This window comes from Moschus berezovskii, chromosome 11 (assembly GCF_049115385.1).
Source record: "Moschus berezovskii isolate FMDL1 chromosome 11, NW_MosBer_1.0, whole genome shotgun sequence".
NCBI classification, from domain to species: domain Eukaryota; kingdom Metazoa; phylum Chordata; class Mammalia; order Artiodactyla; family Moschidae; genus Moschus; species Moschus berezovskii.
The window spans coordinates 80,098,435-80,124,401 of NC_142470.1; the positions used below are offsets into that span (position 1 = coordinate 80,098,435).

General features: G+C 46.3%; 1 protein-coding gene across 2 annotated transcripts in view; it reads right to left on the minus strand.

Moving 5' to 3' along the window:
• The window catches only part of PRKCE (protein kinase C epsilon), a 568,938-nt gene extending 550,974 nt beyond the window's left edge, over positions 1–17,964 (minus strand). Inside the window, exons 1-2 of one of the 2 annotated variants that reach the window (XM_088841505.1) lie at positions 17,380–17,964; positions 16,631–17,171 (exon numbers count right to left, since the gene is read on the minus strand). In XM_088841505.1, coding sequence (XP_088697631.1) covers positions 16,631–16,978 — 348 coding nt within the window. In that variant the 5' untranslated portion in view covers positions 16,979–17,171; positions 17,380–17,964. Of the gene's footprint in view, positions 1–16,630; positions 17,172–17,257 lie in introns of both variants that reach the window. The other variant, XM_088841506.1, reaches the window with a different exon arrangement.
• Between the last annotated feature and the right edge of the window lie 8,003 nt (positions 17,965–25,967).

A 25,967-nucleotide genomic window follows, 5' to 3' on the forward strand; every position in this document is an offset into this window, starting at 1 on the left:
GCAGGTGCCAAGACCTCTCTTTGGAGTCCCCACTGCACTGAGCACACATAGACACAGAGCAGGGCAGTAGGTCACACATGTGTGGTCCGTGTGCTGTGTCTGGGCTCTGAATCTCTCCTAACGGGGAAGGGCTTTAAAATGTGCTCTCAACGCACCTAATTTATTCTCCAGGCACTCAGGAGGCCTTCTCAGTCTTAAAAACTGCCACACATCTTACCCACAGGGGACGACCATGTGACTCCACTTTGCTGATCCTTTCTGAATCACTGTCTTATCTGTCTTCCTCCCCTTTTCCCCTTAAAATAGTTGGTGTTATGGTTGTCTGTGCCCAGTCATATGATAAGCAGTGATAAAGACAAAAATTTAAAGAGCCAAGAAGGGATAAGGAAGCAAAGAAAAAGAGACACGTTCTCTTGCTTGTGGGGTGGGCTTCCAAGACGCCCGTTTCCTAGAAACAAAGCCAGCAGATCAATTTTAAATCTTCAGCCCCAACAACTTGAGAGTGAGGCAGACTGTTTGGCTCAGAAACTCAAATGCTGCTCACCACTCAGTGTTATCAGGGACTTGGGGAGATAAGACCCACTTTAGTCCCTGCCAGGGGACAACCTCTATCCTCAGTTACCCCATCTGTAAATTTCCCATGAAATGCCACATCCCTCCCCCAATCCCAAAGCGGTTCATCACTGCTTAATGCATGTGTGACATGTTTCACTTCTCAGAGGCAGAGTAACTGAGTCTTTTAACCCCACAAGGTAAGCAGAGGCTATAAGACTATTCCTGTTTGACAATAGAGGAAACTGAAGTTCAGAGAGGTTACATTTCTTCCCCAAGGTCACAGAGCCCATTAGTGGCGGAGCTGAGTTGACAAAGGACAAACAAGCCACTGTGAATACAGCATTTTGTGAATGTATGCTGGTCTGTAAATGCTTGAAAGCAGACAGCAAACACAAACTTGGCAAACCATTGTCATTTTCCTCGTCACTCATTACAACGAAAACTACCATCTATTGGTACATAAGTGAAGTGAAGTGAAATCGCTCAGTCGTGTCCGACTCTTTGCGACCCCATGGACTGTATGTAGCCTACCAGGCTTCTCCATACATGAGATTTTCCAGGCAAGGGTACTGGAGTGGGTTGCCATTTCTTTCTCCAAGGGATCTTCCCGACTCAGGAATCGAACCCAGGTCTCCTGCATTACAGACAGACGCTTTACCCTCTGAGCCACCAGGGAAGCCCGAACATAACCCTCATATAAAAAGCAACCCCACATCGAAGCCACCCTCTAACAAACAGAATCAAATCAGCTGGACTCTGACAACATCATAAGTCTCAAGCCACATAATCTACAATGTATTTTTTATAATAGAATTAAAATAACAATAATAGCTAACATTTTAAAGTGCTTATCATGTGACAAGCAATTTTCTAAGCACTTTCCATGCATTATGACTTATTCCAAACAACACAATTAGATAGATATTACTGAGTTTATTTTACAGATGAAGCATCAAAGGCTCAGACAGGTTACCCAATTTGTCAAAAGGTCACACAGCTGGTTCAGTGGTACAAGCAGGTTTGGAACCCACCTCCCTCTAATGCAAACTCTCTGCATTTAACCATGACACCCCCTACTTCAATGTGCAGTAGCTGTGTTGCATCTTTCCCCCTTTTTCTTAAAGTCAAAATATATATAAAATAATAGGGTAACCTTGGGGTTGGAGGTCAGAGGGGTTTTATGGGACTCTCGATACTTCCTTTCCAATTTTTCTACAAACCTAAAACTGTTCCAGAGCTTCCCTGGTGGCTCAGTGGTAAAGAATCTGCCTGCCAAGCAGGAAACTTGGGTTCAATCCTTGGGTCGGGAAGATCCTCTGGAGAAGGAAATGGCAACCAACTCCAGTATTCTTGCCTGGGAAATCTCATGAACAGAGGAGCCTGACAGGCTACAGTCCATGGGGTTGCAAAAGAATCAGACACAACTTAGTAACTAAATGACAACAACAAAACTGCACTGGAAAATAAAGTTTATTAATTTTTTAAGTGCTGAATAAAAGTAAAAGATAAAAATCTTCCCCACGTATCAGCACCCTCTCTTGCTTTTTCTTTTATAAAGCACGTGCAGATGTGTGTGTGTGATTCTTTAAATATTACATTCTTTTCTGTCACAGGAGGAAAGAGAACACTCCAGAACAAGTATCTAAAGAGCATCTATTTTTTAGGTAAATCTTATTGTATTTAATGTTAAAATGTTTCGACCCAGCAAGTGTCTATTATATTCAAGGCAACATGCCAAGCATTAACACAAAATGGTGCGTGTTTTTCCTCTCCTCCAGGACCTTTGCTACCTCTGTAAGAGAACAGAGAGAGGATGGGATCGTCAGTGCTAGACAGCAATAAATAGTAACTGGGGGGCACAAGTGGAAAATGTTACCAGGATTCCAAAGGCCAAAAGTTAGCCTGGAGAGTTCTAGAAACGATGGCCCCAAAAGGACAAGACTTGGCTGGGTGGTGAGACTATCCCAAGAAGATGGACTTGGGGGATCAGAGCACCATGAAACATCGGGCATGAAGGACAGAAACAAGCCTTGGCGGAGGCAGTTCCCAGCACAGAGGATGTGGGATCCATTAAACGGGGCAGAGAGAGCGAGGGAACCATGCAGGGCTTTTAATGTCTGGCAGGATAATGGGGCTGGACTCTATCCTATAAGCTGCTGGGATGGAGGGAGACTGTCCTTGGTTCTGAGCACTCAGAAAGGGGATTTAGTGCCACTGTGCAACTCCCACACAAATCCTCTGGACCCCAGAGACCCAGACTAATAAAGACGCAAAACCAATTCTAACACTATCATCATGAGTTAGTACTCAGGCACCTGGAACTTAAACGCTATCGTCTTCTCTAAGGTGAAAAATAATAGTAATGCTTTTCATAAACTAGGAAATAAAGGTTGAGGCTGTTAAGTGAATTTTTGCAAAGTCACAAAGCCACAAAAGAACCAGACCTCCTGCTCCTGGGTGAAGTCTAAAGAAAGACTTGAAGGAAAGAAAGAACTTCTCAGACTGAGGAAAAGAAAAAGGCAGTTTCTGGGGGGAAAAGGCAGCTTCTTTATCCATAAAGAAGGGAAGATGAGTAATCTGCCTCGTTTAGTTTTGTTACTTCAATGTAAGTTATCTAAAATGAAATCTGAGCTTAAAGACCAGGGTCTTAGAAAATTAACAAGTAAATGTTCCTTACAAGTATATATAGAATCTTTTCAAAAGACTGGCTATTCTTCAACTCTTGGTAAGTAAGTGAAAGTCACTCAGGCGTGTCCGACTCTTTGAGACTCCATGGACTATGCAGGCCAAAGAATTCTCCAGGTCAGAATATTGGAGAGGGTAGCTGTTCCCTTCTCCAGGGGATCTTCCCAACCCAGGGATCAAACCCAGGTCTCCCACATTGCTGGCAGATTCTTTACCAGCTGAGCCACCAGGGAAGCCCAAGAATACTGGAGTGGGTAGCCTATCCCTTTCTCCACCGGATATTCCAGGCCCAGGAATTGAACCAGGGTCTCCTGCATTGCAGGTGGATTCTTTACCAGCTGAGTCACCAGGGAAGCCCAGCAATTCCAACGTCTGGGTCAAAAGCAAAGTCCTACTCTCTCAGTGGAGTAGCTTTGGGTGCTGCCTATGAGCTGTAATAACAGAGCAGTCAGTGAGCACTGCATTGAAGGCTGGGTTCACGGAAGAGACACACAGTAGGGCAATGAAGGCAGCTACCTTGACCCAGAGAAATGGGGGTACACCTGAAAGTGAAAGTCACTCTTCGCGACCCCATGGACTGTACAGTGCATGGAATTCTCCAGGCCAGAACACTGGAGTAGGTGGCCTTTCCTTTCTCCAGGGGATCTTCCCAACCCAGGGATCAAATCCAGGTCTCCTGCACTGAAGGCGGATTCTTTACCAACTGAGCTATGAGGGAAGCCCTGGACCACAATAAATATGGCTGTTAAAAAACCCTCAAGACTCAGTACTACATTAGGCCCACAAGCTAAAGCAGGTGATGTTCAGATAAAAATGCAATGCTGTCTCTGCTTTTTAAAAAGGTAAGGGGGGACTTCTCTGGTGGTCCAATGGCTAAGACTCTGCCCTTCCAATGCAGGGATGCAGAGGGTACAGGTTCGATCCCTGGTTGGGGAACTAAAATCCCACATGCTGTGTGGCATGGCCAAAAACCCAAAAAGACAAGAGGTGTAGGGAAGGTCCATCCTTCAGGACCAAAGAGAGTCCAAGGGCAGGTCATCTATGTTCCTGCACCTCCCACTCCAAGGGCGTCACCTAAAGAAGGGCCAAGAGTGGGGTTCTAGTTCTGCACACACGGAATTAGCAACCTCAAATTCCTGTTGCTAGCTCATTTCAGAGAGGGAGGGAAGTAGGGATTGAAAAAAGGTTTTGCTTAAGATTCCTCAGTTGAGTATTACTGAACAAAATCTTAGGACAGAAGCACAATTTTACCTTTATCTGGTAATAAAGATTAATTGCAGATATTTACCAATAATAATTAACTACTATGTTTTTAAATTCGCTAGAAGTTGGGCACTTTTATTGGGTTGGCCAACAAGTTCAGTCAGGTTTCTCCATAAGATCTTATGAAAAAATCTAAACTTATTGGCCAACCCAATATATTGCTCATCTAATATTATAATAACTCTACAAGATAGCTGTTATTTCCCTTTTATAGATAATGAGACTGGTACAGAGAGGTTAAATAATTTGCCCAATAGCGTGCAGCCAAAACTGATAAAACTAGAATTCAGTCTAGGATGGACTGACTCAGAAGACTACACTAGTTTTTAACATTCATGAATTTGGACAAGCCACTACTCAATTACATGAAGGATGCTACGAAGCTATTCTCCATCTCTATTAAGTCTATCAAGAAATAAACAATAGAAAATTAACTGGAAATACAGCATAAGAGATTGAGGTTAGCCCTCTGGGTAGATTTCCTTGATAATAAACAGTCCAATACATCATGAGCAATTTTGTCAAAACTTTGCTCTGAACAAAATTCCTGGAAAATAGAAAGTATTCAACATATATTAATATTTGTTGAATGGCTGGCTGGCTAGTTGGCTGGTGGGCTAGATGGATGGATAGATTAATGAATGAATACCAGGTTCTATGCACTGTTCCCTTTCTTTGGCTATATTATTGTTTGAGTTTTGTGTGTATATTATTTTTAGTGAAGCAATTATTTTTGGATTGCATTCTTACTTTAATCTCACTAATTTCCTGACTTCCCTCATAACCCAAAATGCTAGAAATGGCCTAACATTCTTTATGCTCTTCTTTCAACTTAGAGAGACTCCCTTGCCTATCTATTCAGATTACATTTTCTATGAGAACTAGATCCAAATCTTGCCAAGAAGCCCCTGCCATCTATTAGAATCAACAGTGATTCCCTCTCTCCTTCAAAGTCCCACAGTTCTTCGACTTCACTGTTTCATAAAAGGGTATTACTTTTGAATACCCAAATGACCCACTTGAAGAAAGTCCATTCCTAATTTGTCCACAAAACATTAGTTCTATGGTGCTAATAAATTTTGACAAATAAGAGCATTCTACGACAAAATAATTTGGGGAATAGGTGGTTATATACAGAGTTATACTATAGGCCATCTTGGGGTCTTTAACATACTAATGTATATTTGACTCTGTAACATTTCCCAAATTCTTTGATCACAGCAACCTGAAAACATTACAAGACTCCAATGTTTTGAAAAACACTAGCAAATACTGGCCGATCACATGCTCCATCCTTGCCGGCTGATTGATGATTCTATTAGGTTCCCAAAATGGTCTAAAGGCTCATCAGTCTGGAAGGTAGAGAGATGGATTCATAAACCCAGCATTCTATAAATTCTGCTTGCTTTATTTGTTTACAGAATATCTTTCAAATGGCTCAAGGATACAGAGAGAGGGCTCCATTTTAAAAATATTAATAAATGTATTTTTGAGGGCCTTGAACACTAGGCAAAGAAGTGAGCTTTCAAAATACATTTGTGCTTTTGATCACAACAACAAAGAAAGATGAGAAGGGGGGAAAGCAGACACTGACAGTTTCTCAGAGGAGATGAGAGTTAGCTTCATGGAAAACAATAAAAATAAAATATTATCCTGCACTAGTTGAAAACAGTCAAAGCCACAAAAGCAGAAAGCCAAGTCAGGACCATTGTTTACAGAGGCCTTACAAAGTCTCTAGCCTACGCTCTCCTGCTCTCATACATGTGGAATCTAAGGTCCAATGCTACTCCGTAGTAGAAGTCACCTGTCACCATTCAGTGAATTTCTTGGGGGAAAAAAGGTGTTGGTCAATCCAGCTCTGAAGAGGTGAGGTTTAGGTGTCCCCAGACTCTGAAAGGCTTGTGAACAACTCTCCTTTTTAGCTGTAACTTTCTATACCTGTATATTTATGTTATTCTTTGATTAATACTGTATCTTCTACTAGACCATATGCTCCATGAGATGAGGGATCCGCTTCTAGCACAGTGCCTGGCATATAAAGTGTTCAATGAATATTCGCTAACTGGCTGAAAGGATGGCTGGAACAATGAAGGAAGACTCCTCTTTGTCCACTGGTTAGAATCTTTTGTGAGTTCCACCATCTTTCTTTTCAGAACTGGACTGGAAGATGCGTTTCTAAAAGGTGCAGAATCTAAGCTAGTCTGATTAAAGAGCGCTGTCTATCTGAGATTCCAAACAGGCAGCCTTTTACTCAAGCCACAGATGAGTGAGTGAGCTAACCTGCTCCTTCCGAGCAGCTCATATTCTGACTGGTGGGGAAGGTGGGGAAGACGCCTGCTTAAGACACTTATGTCTGAGAGACAATGGCACCAAGAGGCGCCCTCGTCTGAAATAAACAAACACATCTACTCAAGTAGGTCATAAGCAAGCTCCAAGTCTATTTTTCCCTCAATAGTTAATCATAGGTGCACCCGCCATGATTTTTCCAAACTCTTCTTAAATCTGATTACATCCAGAGCCTGGGTCAGTAGCTCAATGAGTTTATTCCTTGCGGGCAAAGGAAAGTGACCTTTCAGTAGCTTCAAAACTACCTCTCTGAGACTTCAAGGTGAGGTTGACGGGACCAGGAGGGGAGGTGAGCCCTCCCGAGGTCTTCATTCCTGAACTTGGATCTGGTGACAGGCTTGTGCCCCTCCTCCTCCCAGGCAATAGATACCACAGAGATCAATCATACTCTGTCCGGAATTTCCATTCTATTTAGAGGTCGGCAAAGTTCAAAGACAATAGTCTGTCCCTGTCCCCTCTGTTCTCCCAGCACAATGCAGACTTTTGCTCACTTTTCGTGAGTTCCTGCCAGAAAATTAGATTTCAAACAGGTGCAGCCTGCTGATTAGCATTATAATGGATTATAATTACTTAACAAGCCCTTATATACCCGGAGGGACTTGGAGAGAAATACAATGTTTTGCCAAATGTAGTTTTTATTTATGTAAAATACTGCAGGCCTGCTCCAGAGTTCTAAGTGAAGACTCTGGAAGCTTTGTCTGCATGTGCTTCAATGAGCTCTGAGTTCAGGCACTGGAATGTAAAATTTCACTTCTCGTTGCTGCCAATTACAAAAGGTGTTGTCTCTAAAGCCCTTGGGAGAATTTAAACTTGATTTTAAACTCTGCAAAGGGAAAACAAGTGGGCCTTTTCCTTCTCCCCATATCACAGCACTCTGCAGGGGTCCTGAGTATCCAGAGGGTACATAATTCCCTCCTTCAGAAACCTCAGACCATCATTTTGCTCTGTAATGGTTATTTGGCATTTGGAACCTTTATTTTTTTGTGAAAGTTCCCACTTGTAAAAATGGTTTGACCAAGACCTACTGTACAGCACAAGAAATTATATTCCGTATCTTGTAATAACCTATGATGGAAAAGAATCTGAAAAATATATATAAAACTGAATAAATCTGCTGCACACCTGAAACTAATACAACATTGGAAATCAACTATACTTCACATAAACAATCAATGCTTTAAGCTTTTACAATGTGCATATATACAGTAAATCATCATGTTGTACACCCTAAAAGTATACAATTTTTATTCGTCAATTATGCTTCTCTGGTGGCTCAGATGGTAAAGAATATGCTTGCAATGCAGGAGTCCTGGGTTAGGAAGATTCCCTGAAGAAAGGAACGGCAACCCACTCCAGTATTCTTGCCTGGAGAAACCCCATGGACAGAGGAGCCTGGTGGGCTACAGTCCATGGAGTTGCAAAGATTCAGACACAACTGAGCGAATTTCACACACACACACACTTCAGTAGGCTGAGGAAAAAAATCGAAAAAGATAAAAGAAACCTCACACCTGATGGAGATGCTTCAGCTTGGTGCAAACTGCCTCATAGAAATAATACAGCATTCTCTCATCAAAACACCTTCCAGGATCCCATGGATTTTTATAAAATAAAATATCCCTTTCTTCTACCATTTCTTTACTTCTTTCAACCATACAGAAAGATTGTTTAAGGAATTCACTCAACTGCTTATCCTACTGGTCTTCCCAACTAGGTTTCCTGCTCTTCAGAGTCAGGAATGATACTATTCACCACTTTGTTTTCCCAAGCCCCCACTGTCTACCACAGCACTAGACCACAGTCGATGCTAGGGGAATACACCTTTGTTTGATTAAAAGCTTTCTTTAATTCAACAATGTGCCAGGAACTGAGTACCAAGATCAGAGCAGTGAACAAAAACCTCTGCATTTATCTAATCTCTGTTCTGGTGTTAGAGATGATCGATGAGGATAGGCAAACATATACTCTATAAGACAGATAAGAGCTAAAAAGTGAAAATAAAGCAGGAAAAGAGCATGTAAAGTGTCAAGGTGAAGGGTAAAATTTTAGATGAGATTGCCAGAAAAGGCCTTACTGAGAATGTACCAATAATATTTAAGTAAAGATTTAAACTTTGAGTGTATCTGAGGAAGGAATATTCTAGAAAGACGGAATAGCAGCTGCAAAGACTGAGGTGCAAAGCAGACGCAAAGAACACAGTAAGTGTAAGGGTGCAAGTGGGTGAATATGACTGGGAAAGAACCCAACAGGTGAGGAATACTTGGTGACGGGGTCAGAGAGGTTGTAACAAGAGGCCTGGCCATGGTGGCCTTACAGATGGTGATAAGGACTTGGGTTTTTACCCTGAGAAGTTTGTGAGCAGAGTGACATGATCTGATAGAGTTGGGGTAGGAGCGGGAGCCAGTTAGAAGGCTGTTGAAATAATCTTGGTGTGAGATGGCTGGGACTTGGGCCAGAGCAGCGTCAGCAGAGGTATGGAAAGATGATCAGACTTGAGACTTATTTTGAAGACAGAGAAAACAGACACTGCTGAGGGATTGCATATGGAGTGGATGAGAATGCAAGGTGTCAGGAATGGCCTGGGCAACTGGAAGGGTGGAATTGCTATTTCTTGAAATGAGGAAAATTATGAAAGGCTTAAAATGGGGAGAGGAGACATCACATATACAATTTGGGACATAACTGAGTTTGAGATGCCCTTTACACAATCAAATGGCCATGACAAGAAGGCAGTCACCTATACGAGTTCTGAATCTCAAGGGCAGATATGTGATGTAATTAGGAACTTGAGTCAACCACATTGAAACTGTATTTAAATTCATGAAACTAGATTATTCAGTACAACAAAACCAAAACGGCAGCTCCCAAATATCCCTACTTCCAATTAATCATATGCTTCAATAAATACTTAACCTTTGACTCCAGCGGCCACAGTTCTAGACTTTTCAAAACAATTTCAAGTAATTCTATTATTAAATTTCCAAAAAGTCAATTGTTAAGTATAACTAAGTTAATATTATTTTTAGACAATGTGAGACTTCTCATATAAATACATTTTATACGTATATTTTTAGACCATGTGAGACTTCTCATATAAATACAAAGGGAAAAATATCTTTCACTGGACCAAATGTTCTGATTTAAGATTCTAAAACTATGAACACACACACACAACCCTTTAATTATTAATAAAACTGTTAGAACGCACAGTAGCCTGACGCCTTGCTAAGAACTTTACACAGATTCCCTTATGTCTCACAACAACCCTAAGAGGTAAGAACTATTATATTCCCATTGTACAAAGGAAGAAACAGATTTCAAGAGCATAAGTCACGTGCCCAAAGACACACAGCTAGTGAGTGATCCAGGCATCCTGCAATTAGAGCTCATGGATTCAGGACAAGAGGCCTACTGAGGAGCTAGGGAGCTAAGGGTCTCAAATATTCACTAAATCTGCTGCTGGTCAAAGACACAGAGAAAGAGGAACAGGACAGGCAGCCAAGGCCCGACAGCATATGAGGCCTGCAGCCCTTTAACTTCAGGGACCCACTTCAAAGAGTGTTCTGTGGGACCACTGGGGCAAGAATTGCATTGTTAAATAACCAACTATGTACCATGGGAAGCAATGTTTCATTAGATATTAAATATTATAGGCTTTTCGCAGTGACTCTGTGGTAAAGACTCCACCTGCCAATGCAGAAAGTGGCTTCGATCCACGGGTGGGGAAGATTCCTTGGAGAAGGGCATAGCAACCCACTCCAGTAGTTTTGCCTGGGAAATCCCATGGACAGAGAAGCCTGGCAGGCTGCAGTCCATGGAGTCGCAAGAGTCAGACAAGATCAGCCACTAAACAACAACAACAATATAGGGGTCGGTAGGGAATCAGTAGAGAGATACCTGGAGCTCCAGGTGCTGGGAGAGTTTAAGGCATAGGTGCCCACAAAGTGGGTGTGGACTCCTCCCAGCCTTCCCACACTGCTTTCCGGACAATCCCAGCTCACTCTGCCTAAATGATAATAGAGGCCTCAGAGATCCTCTGAAAGACTGCCTTACAAAACCCCTGCAGACAGACACAGGCCTTTAAGCTGTTTATATCCACATGTGCTCAGGCCACCACCAGAACAGACCTGAGTAATTTCCTAGGGTAATTTCACCAGAACACATGTGTGTCCTCAGGCTCTGTCCAAGGCACAGCATCTTGGCCACTAGGCCCCTCTCCTTGGCTTCTGCATTGGAAGACTCTCCCCAAGGGCTTTGGGGCCCAGGGCTGAATCCAACCTCTCCAAAAGGGGCATCAGCCTATCTCCCAGTGTCAGCAGGGTGGGATAATTTTATTTTTGCCACATTTTTTTTAATTGAAGGGTAATTGCTTTACAGAATTTTGTGGTTTTCTGTAAAACATCAACAAGAATCAGCCATAGGTACACCCATGTCCCCTCCCATCCATCTCTCTCCCCATCCCACCCTTCTAGATTGTCACAGAGTCCCTGTTTGAGTTTCCTGAGTCATACAGCAAATTCCCATTGGCTATCTATTTTACACATGGTGTTGTAAGTTTCCATACTACTCTCTCTATACATCTCCCCCCTCTCTACTCCCCTCAATTTTTTAAGATTCTTTTTTCATGTGAACCATTTTTAATGACCTTTGCAGAATTTGCTACAATAACGCTTCTGTTGTTTATGTTCTGGTATTCTGGGTATGAGGCATGTAAGATCTTAGCTCCCCAACCAGGGATCGAACCCACATCCCCTGCACTGGAAGCATAAGTCTTAAACACTGGACCACCATGGAAGTTTCATGGGTGAGAGTTTTGAGAGACCCTGTCAATGGGCTACCTTGGAAAAAATATAACAGAAACACTAGTGCCCCATTCCTTGCCAAATGAGACTCCCCGAATGAAAAACATTTTAGAGGCTATGAAAAACTGGCTTTCTTAGATCCTGTATAATATTCAGCTCAACAAAGACCCCTCTCAAGGGCCTACCCATGGCAGGTTTAGGGGGACATAACAGCAATAGCTACAGTTGTTAAACATTCACAGAGCCCTTGGCTGATGTGCTTTACCTGTTCCTTCCATCCCCAGGACAAGCCCGTTGCATCATAGGTGGGGACTTGTACCGCTGCCCACTTCTTACAGAGGCAGAAACAGAAACACAGGTTAAATGGTTCCCTAAAGGTCTCGCAAGTGGCTGGTGATAGAGATGAGATTCAAGCCCAAGCAGCCGGGCTCCAGAGCTCTGCCCTCAGGTGCTGCACCAAACCACCTGTCAGAAAAAGACTTTCTGTCATTGCCACTGTGATGAGGGCCTCTTCCGTAGCATGAAGCATGGGAGAGACACCAAGCACAGATAACCTCAGAGTCTGGGGACAGGGAGGAGAGAACTGAGCAGAGAACGCAGAGAGCAAACTCCAGAGAGTGACAGGACCAGACAGTGGCGACCCACACACTCCACCCACCCTCTCTGCCATCGTCCTGCTCCCCTAGCACCCCACCATCGGTCCTAAATGCTGCTCCATTTAGCATGGAGCGCTGCTCCAACCAGCATCCATTCAGGAATCCCAATGCTTCGAGTTTACCCAATCCTGCTTACAAATCTTGCTTTATCCAGGTGGGCCAGGCTAGAATACTGGAGTGGGTTGCTGTTTCCTTCTCCAGGGGATCCCCCAACGCAGGAGTCAAACCTGGGTCTCCTTCATTGCAAGCAGATTCTTTACCAACTGAGCTACTAGGAATTATAAAAGTCTATTCACGGGCTAAGAAGACGGGGGTACAAATTGAGAGAGTGGCACCGACATATACACACTACCATATGTAAAACAAGTAACTGCTGTACGGGCACAGGGATCTCAACCCGGTGCTCTGTAACAGCTTAGAGGGGTGGGGAGGAGGTTCAAGAGGGAGGCGACATACATGTACTTGTGGCTGATTCACGTGGTTGTATGGCAGAAGTCAATACAAAATAGTAAAGCAATTGTCCTCCAATTAAAAATAAATTTTTAAAAATTAGACAAATGTAAAAACCAAGTTATTCAAAAATCTCAGGACATTTCTACGCACAAAATCTTGGTATATTCATTATTTGGAGCCTTTCCCTGCCTGCAATTTCTATTCTAGCTCAGTGTTTCTCAAGGTAACAGGCTGATCAGAATCTCCAGAACAGCTTGTTATAAATGAGTATTCTGAAAAGCTCTGAAAGTGGGGCAGGAGGACCTGTATTTTTAATGGCCCCACCCAGTGACTCTTTTGCACACCCAAGTCTGAGGAGAGTTATCACCTCTAACAGTTTTGGGGAAGTGAGCTATAGCAATTGTGTTTCATGGGATTCTGCTTCAAGTATAGGTGAAATCTTCCCATCTCCATGTAATGAGCTTTCTCTAAAGCAACCCCTTTTGTCACCATAAGAGATATGTCTCTCATTGTCTGGAGAATAACAACCTCAGTCTGGTTTTAAACATCCTAGAATCCACCTCAATTTTCTAAACTTTATCCCATGGTTTCCAAAGGGTGGAATCATTAGCCCCCATAGCACTAATGATTTTAAGAGGCACCTGAGGTAAGCTTTTCATTTTCATTTTAGAGACAAACGTTTAGTTTAATGTCAATAAAGAAAAATTGTAACTACCATATCCAAACCTGTGATTTCACAAATACTGGGGCTTAAGTGGGAAATCGAAGAGTTACTGTTTTAAAGTAAATACATAATAGCACTGGCAATACTCAGATAAAAGTCTTAAATTTGGGAAACCTCACCTTGTCTGGTCCTTTCTTGATAGGCACCCTCAATTTCAGCCATGCGTTTCTGACCACAGGCATTCTCCGCCTTTATTCCAGCATGTCCGTGCCCATAGAACACTGTCTTCTCCCATAAATACCTCTTTAAATGTTACCCGTCGTTTCACGCCCAATTCAAGCCTCCTTCCAGGAACCTCTAGATTCTTCCATCCATCCCAGCATACTCCCTTTTTGAACTCCTGTAACATACTTAAGGTACCACTCATTTAGAGCCTAATTGCTACTTAAGTGTCTATGAGTATCTATTCAGTGTTATTTCTCTAGTGAAATGAAGCCTCCTGAGAGTAACCCATGGATTACCCAAAATTTACTCCTGGATTACCCAAAGAGCTAAATGTCCCTGGTTGGATCTGAGTGCAAAACAGGCACTCAGTGAATACCTGGGAATTCATCACACAGCTGAATGAAATGTTCCACAGCGATGAGAAAGGTGGTGGTTGCATGCCCTCTGCATCTCCTTACTCCAGGCCAGATTTCTCAGCCACACCTCTTCATTACTGCCAGGTGAAGAGCACAGAGGCTGGAGCCCAGGAAATTCTACCCAAAGATTCTGTGATTCTGTGGGTGTCCCCTGGCTGACAGGGATGGGAAATGTGACCTAAGCCATCCCAGGTGCAACCTGTCTGCTTCCACAGTCCGGTCACGTCTGCTGCTGCATCCTCACCCTCAGTTGGAAGAGCCAATGTGGCCACAGCATCCTCATGAAAACAACCCCAGACAACAGAACCAGCTCCACTACTTGATTCATCCATCCTGTGACTCTGGCCTTTCTGTATCTCAAGTTTTTTAACCTAATTAAAACACCTAATTCACACGTGCTATAAGGCAAAAGAGACCCTGATTCTGAAAGCACTTTAAATTATCATGTACAATAAAAACACCGGGACACAGCACACGAATCTGCAGGAAGACTCAGACGAGGAGACCAGAGGGCCTAGTTCTCCACTGAGCAAGCCGTGAGCAATAGGAGCTGTGGGTCCCCCTTTCAACCCTGCCCCGCCTGCTTGTCTTGTGACCTCAGGAACCCACGTAGCTGCCCCAGGACTCAGCATCCTTGGCTGTGAAAACTGCCTATCACTAGATGCTCTGGTCTAGGGCCAAGTCCAAAGTGAATCTGAGAACCTTAGAGAGTGACAGACAAACAAGACTAGTGTCCAGTGCACACTTCACTGGACATGCTCCAAAGGAAGGGTCATGTGCCAGTGTATCCAGGATTTGGGTGGGTCCCGGCAAAGCATCATCAGAGACACTCAGACACCTTTCCCTCCAACTAGCATCTGTTTTGTGCAGAAAAGCAGACGTGCTGTTCACCCTACCTGCTCTCCGCCTCACTGTCCAACTCCATCTGAATACACGGTAAAAAGCCTCATTTCCTCACTACCATAGTCATGTTTTTTTCTTCCCCTTCCTGTCCTAAAACAACAACTTGAAAACCACAGGTTTTGGTGTTAAGATCTGGCTTTGAAATTAGTTATCCCTTCAGCTCCCCCTCAGACATGTACCACTTTCATGAGTGAAAGGACTGAAGGCCAGTGGACAGGAAATGGGAAATGAGTGGGAACTCCAGTGGTGGGAGCGGGGCAGTGGCCAGGGCCATTGGTGAACTGGAATGGAATGGAATGACACTGTGTTCTTTGGGATTCCATAAAGGTTTGCCTGCTTCCCGAAGTGTAAGCCACAAATCTCCCAGGGTTGTACTTGGTGTGGTTCGTCGGAGCTTCCTTGTAAGCCCTGTAACCATGGTTTCGGGCAGACTACATCACAGCCAGGAGCATCAAGGGAAGACGAAAAGCTTTTTCCTATTTTCCCCTAAAATTCCATCTCCTTAAAAAAAGTGTGTGTATATATACATATGTGTGGGTAGGTATATATATATGTATGTACGTATGTATGTATTTATATGTAAGGTGACATGCCGAGGTGATTTATATGCAACCTTTGACATCATGAAGTTATTTGTTTTCAATAATTAACCATCTCTCCAGGAGGGTCAGGTAGTTCTCTGTGTAGACCAAAGAACCCTATACACCCAGAGTCACACCTGCTCTCCCTGGAAACATGTAACAAATGTAAAAATAAAGAAAATCATTTTCTAATTTAACACCTTCCCTCTAAAAAAAGAGCTAAAACAAGGTTGCTTCTCCCTGCTTCTCTGAGTGCCAAGGTTGAATGCATTTGGTTTAGAGTGTGTGCACAAGGCCTATTACCAAGTCCCTAATATTTTGACAGTGTAATCAATTAACTTGGTCTCAAAAATAGTATCTCATTGCACAGTGTCTTGAAAATCAAAACAGGGAAACATGTAACTTTAAGTCGGATTCAAAGCACTGACTGCCAATTAATCACGAGCAGAACCGTTTGTAGAATACAACGCTAGTTCCGGATGGATGGACAATGCATTGGGCAAAACCAGCTCGGCCCATGTTTCTGGGACCCTGAAGGGGACTAGAAGAGAAGAAATTTTTCTCCCCGCATGTCAGAAGATGAGCTAACTGCCAGACAACAGAATAGAAATGAGCCAGCTTCATCCCGGAGGGAAAAATAAAACAGCTCCTCACTCGGCTGCTCAGGACAAAGCCAGGACGTGCAAGAAGCCTTCAGTGTAGGGCTCCACGTGCCTCTCCAAGGACCGAGGAACCCACCCACACACAACCATCCCACCACGCGCCTGGCGGAAGGAACCGTCTTCTCTGCCAACCTTCAGCACCGGCAGCTTGGGGTTCCCAGCTTTCGAGCTCCCTGTAGCGCCCGCTGTCTGGACAGGGCAGAGGACCGTACCCTCTTTCCAAGACTCATCTTCCATGCCCCAGTGGCTACTTCTCCCCAACTACTAAGTGGAGTGTGCTTCCCCAAGGTAATTGAGACACACGCACACACACCCCAAATGGCACTAAATCCCTGAGCCCCACGACCAAAGCCAAGGTCGTGAGTTTTGCCCCTGGAACCCCAAAGCCTGGTTCCTGGACCAGGAGGCGACCAACTCACCCAGTCCTCGAAGTGACGGCTCCCGTTCTGCAGCAGCTCCTCAAACTGGATGGTGCAGTTGGCCACGAAGTCATCGTAGCCGATGGGGGCATCGTGGAAGACAGCCAACTCGATCTTGCGCCCGTTGCACACGTCGGTGACGAACTCGTCGTGCCAGGCCGGGCTGTTGGTCTTCTGCTTGGTGGCCGTTTGGCCGATGCGCGAGTCGTCCACGTTGAGGGCGATGTAGGGGTCGAGAAGGAAAGTCTGCGGCCGGGGTCCCACCGCATGGCGCAGAGACCAGGCTGTGGGCTTCAAGCTCACGGCCTCGCAGATTTTGATCTTAAGAAGGCCATTGAACACTACCATGGTCGGGGCGGGGAGTGGGGGCCGGGGTCACTCCGTCCGCCCCGAGGGCAGGAACGAAGAACCGACGCCGCGGCGCTCCGAGCACGGGACCCTCGGGTCCCCTCTCGCCCCACCCCACACTCCCTACACCTTGTGGCGTCGCGCCCCGGCGCGGGCGGTTCTCAGCCAGTGCATGTACTTCCTCGCCGGGTTCCTAACGGAAAACAGGGAGGGGGGAGAGCTGGGGGACGTCCGTGTTTGGAGAAGTCTCTCCCCCCACCCCACCCCCACCAGCAGCACCTCCAGAAGAGGAGACGAGCTGTCGGCTCCGCTGCAAAAGCCGCTGGGGCTGTCTCGTCGCCTCGCTGGCTCTCCGGGTCGGGGCTGCGGGAAAGTGGGCGCCGCGCCGGGCGCTTACCTACCTTTCCGAAACATAATCCCCGGGAAATTGCGACTCCAGGAGGGGGAGGGGGCGGTGAGACGGGGCGGGGACCAGGACGGGGGCGCAGATTTCCACCCGGATCCTCTTCGCACACCCAGCGCCTGCCTCTGACCGCGCGGGGCGGGGGGTGGACCCAGGGATGTGCAGTCTACCCGGAGGGATGCATGTCCAGAGGAAATGGTCCTCCTCGGAGCCAAATTTAAAAAAAAAAAAAAAAAATCCACAAGCCACACAACCAGCCCGGCCGCCTCCTCCTGGGCGAAGCCGCACCGCGCCGCAGTCGGCGATCGGGAGGCGCCAGGAGTCGGGAATCTCACATCCGCGCGGGATCGGGAGTCGGGGTGGCCGCGGCTCCGGCTGGGGCGCAGGCCGGCACCGGGCGGTGCGCAGCGCGGCGGGGCCGGGACTGCGACTCGGCGCGGCCCCACCTCCCGGGCGCCGGCGCCCGCCCGCCGCGCTCCCCGCGTCCCGGCTTTCAGCTGCCGCTCGCTCGCTGCCCGCCCGCTCTCCCCCTCGGTCTCTTCTCCCTCCGTCGGTGTGCGAGCGAGTCTCCCTCCCTCTAATGCAGGAAATGCGCAAAAGACGTCAGTGTGTATGTGTGTGTGTGTGTGTGTGTGTCTGCACGCGCGCGCGCGCGCGCTCTGGTGTTTGGGGAAATAGAAAGTTTTGCCGGTTGGGGGAGCAATACGGGAAAAGTGAGCCTAGCAGAGGACTGTCGACAACTGGCGAGCCTTTCGGGGTCGCGGCGGCCGGCGGGGGAGCGGGACTGGGACCCCGCGCGGGACCCGGGGGAGTGGCGGCCTTGGAGGCGGGGGGTTGCGAGCCCGCTGGCTGGGGATACCTGGTCTGTGGTCTCCCGCAGGAGACGAGAGGGCCGCGCATCTTTCCAGGCTCTGCGGCCAGCACTGTATTTTACAGCCGGGAGTGGAGAGGTGGCAGGGGTCGCGCTGCTGCAGAGGACTCGAGACCCTCCCTCGGCCCCACCCCTACTCTGACCGTGGCTGGCCAGGGCAGCCTGCGGAGTATTGGTCGGTCGGTCTGTCATTCTGTCCGGAGACGCTCTGCTCCGCGGTGGTGGGGGAAGGGGGGAAGGGAGGGGCGTGCAAGGCTCTGTGTGAGTTTTAAAACACTTATTCTTTCTTCCCTTTCTTTGGGGGCACTCTCCCTTTTGGGGGGTCTGTCCCAAACTTCTCGGGCTGCGAGAACTTGGTGACAAGCAAAAGTTTAGTAACACCCCGGCTCGGTTCGTGTGTTTGTTTATATTTTACAAAGTGACTTCATATTTACTCTAGACCTTGCCTGTGCCCTTTGGGGGGGACAGGGTTCTGATCAGCGCGCTGACAGCGGCCGTCCCAGCTGCGCGAAAACGGGGCGCGTCCTCGGGCGGGGACTGGGGGCTGCGGGCTGTATCCGTGTTAATTTCCTCCGTAACCTTTAAACTCTCGCTGGAAGCCGCGGCGGCAGCTGATCACGTGAGGCGGGCCCTGGGCTGCTGGGGAAGAATTTCCTCCGCGGGGAGCCGGGGACGGGGAAGGCGGCCGGGCGAGGGACGGCCTGGCGCCTGGGGACGCGAACCTGGCAGGGCGGGGCGGAGAGCACGGAGGTCCGGGGCGCGGCCCTGCCTGGAACTGCAGGAGGACAGCCCTGGGAAGAGGTCGTCTCCGCAACCTGCGAGCCGGGGGGCGGGGGGTGCGGTGTTGTGCAAACGGAAAAAGAAAACCTCGGCCCTCGCCCGCGTGCCAAGTCAAGTCAGGGAGTTTGTAGGAATCGTGGTAAGCTGTGTTTATCTTTCGACTCTGGTTAGCCGAAGTTTAAAACCCACCTCTCGATCACTTTTTCTCAGTGGAAAAAAAAGGAAAGTTATCATTGTGGCTTAGAGGCTTAAAAAGGCTTAAAGGCGCAGAAGGAGGCAGACCCCTGGAACGACAGGATACCAAGTGCCGCAGACAGGTTGCAAAAATGATCAGAAAAGTCCCCGGCAGATCCTCTCCGAAGGCCTGCAGCTACTGCGCTCTCCCGAGCTTAGCAGTAATTTCTCGCAGCCCTCCAAGTTAGATGGAGCAGCAGGGTAGAGAGAGCTAGCTTGCAGTCTTAGAGACAGAAGAGTCCCGGTCCCATGGAAAAAGTCAGGATGTAAAAGTTTTGCCTTCCAGGGCCACTCCCACCAGCTGGAGGCATATTTTAAAATTTGTCAGCTTGACAAAGCACAGGTGGGATATCTCATAGCTGTTAACTTTATTTCTTTGATCATCAGAACTTTTTCCTCCTCGCTTCTTACTACCACCATTCTATTCTTAACAAGCATGTTGCCCCCTTCATGGGGCATGTGATGGGCTTGATCTTCTACAAATGCATTTGGAAGCCCAGCAAGAGCTAGAGAGAGATTCATGAGATGCCTGACAAAGAGGCAAAATTGAAGGGCTACCAATAAACTGGCCATCAAGATAAATAATATTTTAATATGATATTTTGAAAAAATAAAAATGAATGTAGAGTTCCAAGATGAACACAATATCCATATTTTTAAATAGTTTTAGATATTACATTAAAATTGTATTGCTGAGTTTCTGGGCACCCCTGAAATTTCGTGCCGGAGAAGAAGGCTTCCTTTGCCTTGCCCCAGCCGCAGCTCTGTGAGGAACTGGAGAATGACATGGATTTCATGAAGGAGGAATTCTTAGGTGTTTCATACCTTTTCTCTACTCTTTTCTGAGTGAGTCCTATCTTACCAGCAAACAGACAAGTACAAGTATTGAAGACAGTGGTCAAAATCCCTCCTCTTCTATGATTGTAACAGGAAATATATTTAGAATTAAAGACACACTAAACTTGAACTTTTGGCATCTTCTTATGTCTCCCCCGACTCCCCAGGCAAGAACTCTAGTGTTATTAAATAGGCCTGTTGCTGTCTCAGGGACTGCTGCTGCTGCTGCTAAGTCACTTCAGTCGTGTCCGACTCCGTGTGACCCCATAGACGGCAGCCCACCAGGCTCCCCCGTCCCTGGGATTCTCCAGGCAAGAACACTGGAGTGGGTTGCCATTTCCTTCTCCAATGTGTGAAAGTGAAGTCGCTCAGTCGTGTCCTACCCTTAGCGACCCCACGGACTGCAGCCTACCAGGCTCCTCCGTCCATGGGATTTTCTAGGCAAGAGTACTGGAGTGGCTTGCCATTGCCTTCTCCGTCTCAGGGACTAGGCATTCTTAAACCAATAACCTACAAGTTTTTTATACCATTTCCCTGGACCTGGGTAGGGATACAGAAAGGCTGCATCTGCCTCTTAACAGACTGCTTGTTGCACCATGTGAATAAATCGTACTGCAATCCTCAGATGTGACCAGTCCCAGGGTGACCTTTCCTTTCAATTACAAGTCTTTCTGCCTGGGGGCGGAGGAAGGTGGGGTAACTCAAAGACAGCCAAACAAACTTTCTGTTTTGTGTTGGAAGAATATTTAAATAAAAAGGGAGAATATTGGTTGTCTATATAAAAACATTGCTAATTTCCTGACAATTATTACATCCTTATTTCTAAATCAATCTCTCACCATTCTCCTCTCAAACTTGGCTAAATGAAAATATATATCCTCTAGGGGCACCATGGAGATGCCAGATGTGAGTCTGTTTAGGGGAAAACCTTTAAATTTACCTGTGGGTGGGTGGTTGGATCTAAAATAACCCACTGCTCCTGATTTCATATGAAAAGAAAAACAAGCCCTTGCAGGGCAGAGGTTTTAGAATGTAAAATTCCAATCAATAATTATTGCCTACTTCATCCTTCTCTTGTCTCCTGTATAGTCCTGAAAGACAGGACAGCCCTGCGTATAGCCATGAGTAAAAAACATCCTTCACAGGCTACAGTCCATGGGGTTGCCAAGAGTCGGATACGACTTAGCCACTGAGCCTACACAAAACACCCTTTAGAGTCCAACTATGGCCTGGTTGTTTTGTTATCTTTTGGAGAGGGAAGAGGAAGAAAAGAAAAGTGATAGAAGAGTTTGACAAGGATGGTGACTCTCTCCTTTTAAAATTAAGGATCTTAGGGACTTTCCTGGTGGTACAGTGGTTAAGAATCCACCTGCCACTGCAGGCGACATGGGTTTAATCCCTGGTCCGAGAAGATCTCACAAGCCTCAAAGCAACTAAGCCCATGCACCACAACTACCGAGCCTGCTTGCCACAGATACTGAAGCTGGGCACCTGGTGTCTGTGCTCTGCAACAAGAGAAGCCACCATAATGGGAAGCCTGCCCCGACTGAAACAAGAGAAAGCCTGCACACAGCAACAAAGACCCAGCACAGCCAAAAATATAAAATTTTAAAAATACATTGATAAAATTAAGGCTCATGAAAAAAGACTGGTGGAGCAAGAGTCCCCAGGGCAGTGTGATAAGTTGCAAATGGAGGGCTGTACCAGCCTCTGGGAGTGCATGAAAGAAGAGTCAACGCTTCGCCTGAGGTTGCCTGGGAAGGCATCACCCAGCAGGCCTAGGCTTTTCAAGAGGAGTTTCTTCAGAAGCAAAGAGGAGAGAAAAGGGCATTGGAGGCAACAGGAACAGAGTATAGAGAGCTCAGGTAGGTAAGAGCATGGCTGTTTGGGATGAGAAGGAACCGGGTGAGAGGAGATGAGCTAGGTTGGACTGGATAACTAAGGCCTTGTAGAGCCTACAAAGGAAGTTGGAACTTCCTCCTTGAGAGACACTGATCCTTCTAAGGTGGAGAAGCAGCATAATGGGAGTTAATACTTTTAAAAAAGCAATTTTCCAGGGATAGGTACTTTCTCTTCTGTACTTTTCCTCCGGAAGACTCACCCCAAACACAGGAGGTCAGGGAGACAGAAGATCCAAGTCTGAGGACACTGTACCCTCGATCTGATCAAAAAAGAAACAGTCTATGGATACTGTTGAGCTGAGTAGAAGAATCAAGGAGGGATGTCCGAACCTTAGACTAGCACATTCAGATTCACAGCCTTGTTGCTCTGCTGGTCATTGCCGTTCGTGTGATGTTAATGGCTTCTGCAAAGGTCTGCCTGGTTAGGGTCTCCCATGGATTCCACATGTGCTCTGTGGCGCAGATTCAACCACCTGAGCCCTGTGATGGGAACATGCACTAGCACAACGAAACGAAAACCATGCAGACTTTGGTTGGCCCTGCCCTGGCCTAACTCCCACCTGAGTTCCAGCCCAGCTTCTAATCCCACCCTAGGCCCACCTTCCTGTTTCTGGCCCATGTCTGGCCTGCCATGTCTGCTTATGTTGGCCCTGTCTCTGCTCTGAACTCTCGCAGTGACCCAGAGACAAGCTTCACTCACATTCTACAAAGAGATGGAAGGATCAGAGGGAACCCTATAGAACTTAACAGTGCATAATGGGTAGGAGATGACCTGGTACCCCTTCCTCCTCAGTTCCCTTGACCCTGAGCCCTACTCTCTCAGGTGCCATATGGAAAATCATATCACATGCCACATGGTCTTTGGCGCTGATGTTGGGATGCATCTTGGGACTCTGAAATCCATAAATTCATCCATCCATCTTTATTGAGAACTGCTATGTTCAGAATACTGGGGCAGGTGCTCTCAGTTCAGTTCACTTCAGTCGATCAGTCTTGTCTGACTCTTTGCGACCCCATGGACTGCAGCACGCCAGGCTTCCCTGTCTATCACCAACTCCCAGAGCTTACTCAAACTCATGTCCATCGAGTCGGTGATGCCATCCAACCCTCTCATCCTCTGTTGTCCCCTTCTCCTCTCGCCTTCAATCTTTCTCAGCATCAGGGTCTTTTCCAGTGTGTCGGTTCTTCACATCAGGTGGCCAGAGTATTGGAGCTTCAACGTCAGCACCAGTCCTTCCAATGAATATTCAGGACTGATTTCCTTTAGGACTGACTGCTCTAGGGAAGACAAATAGATACTCCTGCTCCTTGATGACTCCTGCTCTGGCTGGGGAGATAGGAAGATCAATTCAGGTAGTCATTCGGTTATTCAGCAGTCGGTATTGAATACCATGTCATTTAGACCACTGGAGAAACAAAGATGACACGTAATGACACTTTATTAGTTGGGATAGGCCAGTTCATGCTGCTATAATAAGCAGTCCCCAAATCCCAAAGTCTAAAGCTAACAAAGATCTCTTCTCACACGGCTGTAAGTCCATGGCAGGGTTGTCCACATCAGCATCTTTCCCACTCCTGCATGTAGACCAACAGAAAAGTCACTTTTTGCAACCTAGCTGGTCACAGGCAGAAAGCAAAAGAACCCAAAGAGGGTGTCAGGCAATTAAATAGCCCACTCGAAGTGCTAACCTCTATTTCTGCTCACTAGTTGTTGGCTAGAACCAGTCACATGGCCTCTCTTCCTCATATGCAAGTGAGTTGAGAAGTTCTCCCACCTGCAGCGTGAGGAGCCTGGAATATTTGACAAATAGCACTGAAGACTGTCTTAGACCCTGTCTTCAAATAATGGGTACACAGAGATAATTCAAGGTAGCACATGGTAAATGGCAGATAAATGGCACAGTCAGAAAGTTCTGTGATCATTTAAGGGAACCTGAGCATCACAATCAGAGTGAGACTATTTGCAACCCAATGGCCCTGGGTCACTGCATGCAGAATCTTTCAGTAACTGGAGAAGCCAACTACCAGACTAGCAACCACCTAAGCTCCTGTTCTTCTTCCCCCAATACATCTAACTTCTCAGAAACTGCAGGTCCTTCGAGTGACTTCAGATCCGAGTCAGCACTAAGGAGGCATTTGGGCTTAACAGAACTAAGACTTGTTTGCTTTACTCTGCAGGATTTGGGAGATCACCTGGCCTATATTCTGAATTCTTATTAAATTTCTCTATTAAATGAGGAAACTCAGTCCTAGAGGTTAACTGCCTTGCCACACAAGAAAATTTTTTAAAATTATAGCACTAACCAAAACACTACTTAGAGTTCAAAGCAAATGCTTGAACTTCCTGGTTTAAGCTCACTTTTCTTCTGCATTGTCATTCTGGAACCAATGCAATGCCATGTAGTGATAATAACCCCAATCCCATTTTAATTCCTTGGAAACAAAATTTCTATAAACCTAACATCCAAGTTTGTTTTAACGTACTGACTTGCAGTTTAACTAGCCTTGGTGAAATACAACATTTAGACAACAATAATTCTCAGAGAACTATAATACTGATAGAGTTCTTCCTGAAGTTGTTTTGGTGACACATCTTAAAAACAAAAGGACTCTATTATTCCTCAGCTTCTCTATTTTTACGTCTTCTCTGGTAACAGCAGTCAGATGTATTTTCAGCATATGATTTTATGATACCTGCATCAAGTGTAACAGCTGTTTCCTGAGGCTCCCTGTGGATATTTTATCAATTAGCAGAATGATGGATCTGACTGCTCAGATTAGGTTATAGATCGCTAACATGTTCTGGACATTTGGTTAAGCCATTTCCACCTGGTGTTGGAGAAGACTCTTGAGAGTCCCTTGAACTGCAGGGAGATCGAACCAGTCAGTCCTAAAGGAAAACAGTCCTGAATATTCATTGGAAGGACTGATGCTGAAGCTGAAGCTCCACTACTCTGGCAACCTCATGTGAAGAACCAACTCACTGGAAAAGACCCTGATGCTGAGAAAGATTGAAGGCAGGAGGAGAAGGGGATGACAGAGGATGAGAGGGTTGGATGGCATCACCGACTCGATGGACATGAGTTTGAGCAAGCTCCGGGATTTGGTGACGGGCAGGAAAGCCTGGCGTGCTGCAGTCCATGGGGTCGCAAAGAGTCAGTCATGACTCAGGGACTGAACTGAACTGAACTGAATTTCTAATTTACTTTTCAGGATCAAGGACTTGGGGCTCCATGGCAGGGAATATTGCCTCTCATCACCGATAAGGATAACAAGTGTATAGGTATAACAAATGTAAAATGAGAGCTGGTTAAACTCACAGGTTCTTTTGCAACCAATGTGCAATGCATAGTTGGCAATTCCTTCTCTCCTTCAATACCCAAACCCTCTCTGAACTCAGACCTTATTCCTCCAGCGGAAGCTATGAATTCTCCTCCCTGAACTGCCCCTCCTCTCCTCCTCATTTCTCATTGCCAGGCCGGCACTGCAGGAGACTGGTATCTGTCTTAACTCTGTTCCTTCTCTAAAAAGTCTTTAAGTTTGGAGATGCAGTCTGGGGAGCAAGCATCTCCATACTTGCTCCCCAGTGTCTTGGACATAGTAGATACAACTTTGCGCTCTGCAAGTATTTGTCCCAAGGATGGCCTTTTGAAATAAGAAGAATGTCACAAATCTTGTTAGCCTCACTCCTCCTTACCCAGATAAGGTCCTTGGCCATGGTTGGGTCTCTCTCTCTGCTCCAAGGCAACCAGGGACTGTAGTGATGAAGTCCCCGGGATGCTGGGCGGGTCGCGGTGGCAACTCAGAGCCTGCGTTTACGGCGCCGGGCTCCGCGAGCCGACAGCGCCCTCTGGCGGAAGTAAGTGTGCCCAGCCCGGTTTCTCCGGCGCTTTGATCGCCTCTGCTTCCTCGGAATCCGCTGGGCTCCCAATCCAAATGTTGGGAGCACTAGGATATCTTTTA